This window comes from Ciona robusta, chromosome 3 (genome assembly GCF_009617815.1).
Source record: "Ciona robusta chromosome 3, ASM961781v2".
Classification (NCBI taxonomy): Eukaryota; Metazoa; Chordata; class Ascidiacea; order Phlebobranchia; family Cionidae; genus Ciona; species Ciona robusta.
The window spans coordinates 7,624,025-7,631,040 of NC_143237.1; the positions used below are offsets into that span (position 1 = coordinate 7,624,025).

At 36.1% G+C, this 7,016-nt stretch overlaps 2 protein-coding genes across 4 annotated transcripts; both read right to left on the minus strand.

Annotated features, from left to right (window-relative positions):
• Window positions 1-105: 105 nt before the first annotated feature.
• On the minus strand, window positions 106-1,826 carry LOC149738777 (eukaryotic translation initiation factor 2 subunit 3-like). Its single transcript, XM_089874069.1, has one exon. The coding sequence runs from the start codon at window positions 1,750-1,752 to the stop codon at window positions 328-330; it is 1,425 nt and encodes a 474-aa protein (XP_089730195.1). The 5' UTR covers window positions 1,753-1,826; the 3' UTR covers window positions 106-327.
• Window positions 1,827-2,820: 994 nt separating this feature from the next.
• On the minus strand, window positions 2,821-6,180 carry LOC149738778 (WD repeat domain phosphoinositide-interacting protein 2-like). 3 transcript variants are annotated; one of them, XM_089874076.1, is made up of 4 exons: window positions 5,689-6,180; window positions 5,346-5,485; window positions 4,060-5,162; window positions 2,821-3,628 (listed from the first exon to the last, which is right to left on the minus strand). In XM_089874076.1, the coding sequence occupies exons 1-3, from the start codon at window positions 5,824-5,826 to the stop codon at window positions 4,061-4,063; spliced, it is 1,380 nt and encodes a 459-aa protein (XP_089730202.1). In that variant the 5' UTR covers window positions 5,827-6,180; the 3' UTR covers window positions 2,821-3,628; window position 4,060. The 3 variants fall into 3 exon arrangements, with proteins under 3 accessions (XP_089730202.1, XP_089730203.1, XP_089730201.1); XM_089874077.1 differs by having other exon boundaries at window positions 4,159-5,162; window positions 5,689-6,179; XM_089874075.1 differs by having other exon boundaries at window positions 4,031-5,162; window positions 5,689-6,179.
• Between the last annotated feature and the right edge of the window lie 836 nt (window positions 6,181-7,016).

Consider the following 7,016-nt stretch of genomic DNA (forward strand, 5'->3'; position numbering starts at 1 on the left):
GACCATATGATATTTCTGGGGTGGCTTAAATTTAGTGATGGTAAGTGAAATACAACCATGTTTCAACTGATTTAAAAACTGCAATAACTCCCAAACAGGTACTGGTACGTTGAAACCTTACATAGTTTTCTTGTATTTTCATATATTAATGCTCCACAACCATCATAATTCTTGCACCAAAATGCAACACAATAGTAATTCCGGCACACATTGAACATTTTAGGAGGGTAATAATACCACAAGTCAATTTACATAACTTAGATGTACCCGGGCATTGTTAAACTCCATGAACAAATCATATTTTAAAATGAAACAAGTCTTAATTTATTAACCACGTGATTTAGTTGATAATATAGGACGAATGACAATTCCTCTTCTGATCTGACCCCAACCAATTAATCTCCAATGCTTCTCCACTCTTCTGCTTAGAGCAATCTTCTCCCCAACCTCTGTACACACTGGGTTTGTCAACATGATCTTAGCCAAATCAGCTTTGATAGCTTGCACACGTCCACCGGTGGACAGTGAACCAATATTGACCATTAAAACTTCGTTCTTTGAAAGTTTCTGGACTTTGGCTCCTTTCTTGTCTCCTTCAGTCTTCACTCCAAGCAACCTCCTCAGCAAGAAGTATGAGATTTCAATTTCTGTAAAAATATCGGGTAGTGACCCAACTTCACCCAACACATGGCCCACCATACGATCAGCTCTACATAAAGTTGGATCAATCTTGGTACCAGCTCCGATAAGACCACCAGGAACGGCATACTGGAGGTCATTATGCTCTGCAAAGAGCGAAACAACTCTAGACAAAATTGGACGCACTTGAAGCTTTCCTTCTGAATCCTTGGCTACTATTCCAGGTCGAATTTCAATCTCCTGCCCAATTTGAAGGACACCTTTTAATATACTACCACCAGCTACACCACCTTTTAACTCATCCACCTCGCACCCTGGTTTGTTGACGTCAAAGGAACGAATTACAATGAGTCGTGGCTTGGAGGTAAAATCTCTGAGCGGAATTGGGATTTTTTTGCAAATATATTCACACACAACTTCTATGTTGTATTTGAGCTGAGCAGATATTGGAATGATGGGTGCACCTTCAGCAACTGTTCCCTGGACAAACTTCATAATTTGTTGGTGTTGTTCCTTTGCTTGTATCTGGGTAACCAGATCAATCTTGTTTTGCAGGATAATGATATGCTTTAGTTTCATGATTTCAATGGCAGCCAAATGCTCAGATGTCTGTGGTTGTGGACATGGTTCATTTCCAGCAATAAGCAAAAGTGCGGCGTCCATCACAGCAGCTCCGTTCAACATTGTTGCCATAAGAATATCGTGACCGGGACAATCAACAAAAGAAACGTGACGAATCAACTTAAACGGCCCCTGTGCACCTTTAAACTCAGCTGGAAACTCATCTTCTTTATTGCTACTACATGCACAGTAGCATTCTGGTCGTGGGCCTTCTGCCTTATAAATTTTAGCATTAGCATAGCCTAGCTTAATTGTGATGTTCCTTTCCAATTCGTTTTTAAATCGAACTGTGTGCACACCAGATATGGCTTTTACAACAGTAGATTTACCGTGAGCTACATGTCCAATTGTTCCAATATTAATAGTAGCTTGTCTACTAATAACCTCAGGTGTAAGAGGTGTAAGTGATGAAATATCTAGTTTAGATAAATCTTGTTTGGAAAGATGGGGTTGCCCTTGGTTTACTGGAGATTCTTCTACTGACATGACCATTGGAACGTTTAATCACAACAGAGTTATGCTAAAAAAGTGTCTGAAATATAACCAATGTTTAAAACAACAAAATATATTTGGATTTTATTTTTGTTCATATTATCTGCAACATACTTTCTTTTCATAAACTTGTTCCTGTTCCTAAACCAGCATGCGTGCGAATCCACACAGTGCTCACAGGACGTAACAGTTGTGCAATTTTTATGTTTCCTTAACAATATAAACGTTTCTACTACATACCGTAGTAGTTATAAAGATGCAAATAATAAAAAAACATTCATTCGCGCTAATTCAAAAAATAAAAATAAAATATACTGCCAGCAAACGACAAAAAAATGCGATCATTTTCATTGCTGCAGAAATTGAAAAATAATTTGGCAACACTTTTTTTAATTTAATGGTTTATTTTAAGGGTGGGGAAACATTAACAGCAGGCGTTGGTGGTCTGTTAAACCGTTCGTAAATTAAATATTCGAAATAAATTGTTTATCACGGCACGTATGTCCTCTGGTAAATGATGTGTGGATGTGTGGACGTGGAATATAAATGTGACAACATCATATACATAACTTGTCGAGTTTTCCCGTTATGAACAAAATAGCCAAATATATGCAAGAATCGTTTAATTTGTGGGGAATGGGAATAATCGTTGTTTACTACTAACTTTTAAAACAGATATAATTGTAATCATGGGCCACACTTTGTCCACTCGTGCAAGCGAAAATACCGCATTCGTGCACGAATAGCGTGCAAAAAGGCCGCACGTTTGTCCAATCATTTAACGATTGTATAGTTCGCCGCACTTTTAATGGACGTTTATTAAAATTCTAAACCGCATATCGCTCGGTATCGTAAAGTTCTTTAATAAATTCCAAATTGTTCATCCCAGAACGTTACCCGTTACCCAACATATGTTGTGCATAATGTTCTATTCTGCTTATGATGAAAGTGGGATTGTTTTAACATATACTGTCTTCTTTCTAGCTTTTCCTGATTAAACAACAAAAATAAAACTCTGAACAAGAAGTGCCTAGATCCGAAACCTGCAACACGTTGAGATGCATCACACAGTTTTGTACTTTGTTTTTATTACAGAAAGATCTAATGGCGTATGCTAGTAGTGATAGCAAAAGCACTAAAGTTTAAAATAATAATGATCAATGTTAGAATACAAATGTAGATGGGCAGTTAAAGCACCATGCTATGACAGATGACAACACACCAGGCAAGCATGGTATTAAAAATAAACTATGCATACCAGGACACCAACTGAAAAATTTTTAAATGAGGGATATAAACTGCCAATGCTGTAACATCAGAACAAAAAAACATAAATTGCACACGGTATGACTACAGTCTACAACACAAGTATTACTTGGTCACACAGTAACAAACAAATTGTTTGATAAAAGAGTCCAAGACAATATAACAATAAACCAAGTTAAAACATATAATTGATCAGGACTTATTTGATTTAGGTTTAAATGAAGTATTTCAAGTTGTACAACACAGTGATAAATACACAAGAAAAAATAAACGGGACAATATACTAACTGGAGCAATAATTTTTCTATTTTAAAAATTTTGAATTTTTTTTGTTTGAATAAAACAAGCCTTTCACCAATTTACACACCATAACCAACCCCTACCAATAGCGAAGCATTATTATTTAAACTGAATAAAGTGTATACAAAGATCATTCCAACAATTGCATTGAATTAAATTTAACATGATAAGAATAGGAAAACACCCTTCAGTTTGTAAAATTTCATTAACAGAACTTTAAAATCACATCATAATGGAACAAAGATGGTAAAATGCTGATAAAAAATTAAAATCAAAGTCTTCTTCCTAAGTCAAGCTGGTGAAATATAACCTGTCAACAAAGTGTCAATGATTAGTGACCTGTTGAATAATATTGTTTAATATATTAAGTTGTTTTTGTTTATGTTAAGAACAAGTGATGTCATATAAGTGAATCACATCGTTAATAGCTTAGTAGGAAATTGGTGACTCTTTAATCGATTCACGGTATGCAGGAAACTCATTAAGTAGTAAACACATATAGACCAATAACAACGCAGTAGTGCCACGCCCACCTCAAAACAGTTCATACATTTTAATAAATACAGATATTTAAAAGCAAACATGCAAACATAAATGTGATGTGTATATATAGTGTGATAAATAGAATTGATTTTGTTTGTTTAAAAATATAAAATTTGTGATATAAAAGTAAATATATGTCTAATTTTTAATTTAAAAATAAAATAAAAACCTGCTGTGTTTAAAGCATGCATTATTCACTTCAATCACAATGTAGCATCATAGGTGGAAACTCATTATCATCATCTAGTGGTAAACTTTCAGCTACATCGTGCACTTCTATTGGGTTTAACATCTTGCCTTTTGGGGATCCTTGTAACCGAGGTGAGGACGTTGCATCGCTGCTACTCGTGCTCGCTGTGCTTCCTGTGCTACTCGTCCTCAACTTTTGGCTCTGATTATCAATGAAGTCTTGTCTCCTTCCTTTCATGGCATCAGCATATGTGTGTATGGGGCTGTGTGAGATAGAGATTGCACCTTGTCCATCAAGTCTGTGTTGCCTCACCAATGTGCATTCACCACCTTCCTCTGTATCTAGGTTATAGATATATAGGTAGCCATCTGCAGATGCTATCGCAACTCGCAAAAGTCGTTGGATCACTGTCAAAGCGCAAACGTTTTTCAATCCAGAAAACGGTAACTTCACTGTCGCAAATGCTCGATCCTGAGTCATAAGTTCGCTAACTTGGGTTGGTAAATACGTGGATGAGCTAGATATCACTTTATTAAAATAGTCCATCCAAGTTGAATCGTTGGGGCTGTTGTTTTGTTGAAACTGTTGGACCTGGTGTGATGGAGGAGTGGCCACTGATTCGAGTTTAAACAGATGTACAGTTTCAGTATTACTTGAGGCTGCTAGGAAGAGTGAGTCTGCACTAAATGCTAGTGAGCAAATACTGACACATCTCTTCATGCCCCGCCTGAATTCAAACAGTTTGTTTCCATCTATCACAGAAAAGACTCGGATTACAGTTCCTTTGTCCGATGCCGTTGCAAGTTGTGTTGCTGACCTGTTAAATGACAACGCAGCAAGAGGGTTGTTGTGTGCATGTATCATTGTCACCGCCTTAAGGTTTGCTACATCAAAGATTTGGACTTCGCCGGTGTGGGGGGAACCAGGGTATGCAAGCAAAGCATTATCGTTGCTTCCACTCAATGCACAAATACCATGGGGGTTGGAGGGTGTGTCACGAATAGTGTGAAGGACCTTCATGTCATGAATGTTGTGAATGTATAAACTTTCCTCCACCAAAACTACAAGGCGAATACGATTGAGCTTCACAGCCAGAATCGTGTTTGAGTAACTGAAAAGAATTCAACTTTTAGTCAATCTGATAACTCAACATTACTCAATCAAACACTTAACACCAATACTGTATCTCAACAAGCATACACTTAACACCAATACTGTATCTCAACAAGCATGCACTTAACACCAATACTGTATCTTAATAAATTTAGAGTAGTGTAATGAAATGATAAAGCACCTGTAGTTGCAAATTTCGGTTTTCTTTTTGAAATGGCAAACCTTCAGTTTCCTAGGCGAAGTCAAACTGACATGCGCGACAAGACTGCTTGAAAATAACCGTTCAACAAGACAGACATCACTCATTTCTTCAGAATGGGTCTATCAAAAAACCAACCCAGATTATAGCCTACTATTTTATTTCTTTGTTGTGACACTAGATATATAAACATAACAAAATGTATATAAATTGACAGTTGAAATTAGATTTCATTAGTCATGTTAAATTGTTAGTATGAATAAAACTTATGGACAAAAAAACACAAATATGTTAACAGTAGGAATCTAATGATATAACTACTTACTTCTTCCAATTGATCAACTGAATTTAAACCCAAAATCCGATATCCATACCTTCCACCTACTGCAAGTGATGTAAAATCTTGATTGAAATTTGCGAAAAGCAAATCACTTGCCAAGCCATCTGATGTTGCAAGATTCATATTTAAGGTAAAATTATTATTTCTGGCATTAACAAGGCATAAAGGAGTTTAGAATGAAGTAAAAAAGCTATTGGTTTGATTATAAAAAAATAATTGATTAATCTGAATATATTTGTTTGTTGACTTTGTAGGTCTTTTGTTAAATACAGAATAATTTGTAGTTTAAATAAGTTTCTCAGGTAGAATACATTTATAAATGTACATTAACTTATATCAGAATAACTTCTAGCATAAATAACTTCTTGTTCGTATGGCTAAAGCCAATGCTTTGTTGCACCTGTATTCTTAAACTTGTTTGGCGGTCAAGCAACGCAGAAATAGCGCCTGAAACCGCCCTGTTCCGTTCTTTGTCTACTGCTGTTACTGTCTGTTTATCAACAATATCACGTGAGAGACAGCTGATCGAATGCGTCATAGAAGAAGGCAGATTTCAACTCTGTTGCGTCACGAACGAGTTGCTTGGCAGCGCGACGGACTTCAACGCGTTTTTCTTGTGCGGTCGTGAAACGAGTGGAAAATTACAGACTGGACAGCGATTACGCGACGCTACGGTAATTTACGGGTGACTTTAAAGTTACGTAAGTTGCAACTTACAGTACACCAAAGGTAGGCTACAACAGTTCTTTCCACTTACGTGATACACGGTATATTCCAGTTTTGTATTTTCTTAAAAGGCTAATTTTTCTAGAAGTTTGTATTTTTAAACCCAAACCACTGTGTTAACTTGCTTATGTACTCTGAAGGGTATGGTGGTATGTATCAGGGCCTACTTAAATATAAAAGTGGTATACACCTCAGTAAGCAAGAGGCGTAGATGTATATATATATATATATGATTTCTGTAACAATCCCGTAAACGGCAAAAAGTGAAAGACAGAACTTACTAAAGCCTTTATCAGCGTTGGCTATTTTTTCAACACCTCGCGGTTTAAAACGCTGTTATTGCGCAACGTTTTCGCAATGTAGCAGTTTATTTAGAAAAGGTTAAGTTCTAGAAAAAATTGGACTCGGACTTAAACACGACTGAACCAGCTTGGATGTAAACACAATTTCAAATTAAATGTTGATTCCTTTAGTAGCCCATTTGTATTAAATTATTTTTACTAAAATACCATTAAATATACGACGTTAAAAATAAAGTTACCATTTTCATCTTTAACCTATTTATTTTCAGGAAATACTTTGTTTAT

Coding starts and splice junctions, on each gene's coding strand:
- LOC149738777 (XM_089874069.1), bottom strand. CDS start 1,752: ATGGTCATGTCAGTAGAAGAATCTCCAGTAAACCAAGGGCAACCCCAT.
- LOC149738778 (XM_089874076.1), bottom strand. CDS start 5,826: ATGAATCTTGCAACATCAGATGGCTTGGCAAGTGATTTGCTTTTCGCA. Junction 5,486..5,688: donor CAGTTGATCAATTGGAAGAA/GTAAGTAGTTAT, acceptor GTTTTTTGATAG/ACCCATTCTGAAGAAATGAG. Junction 5,163..5,345: donor ACCGAAATTTGCAACTACAG/GTGCTTTATCAT, acceptor AATTCTTTTCAG/TTACTCAAACACGATTCTGG.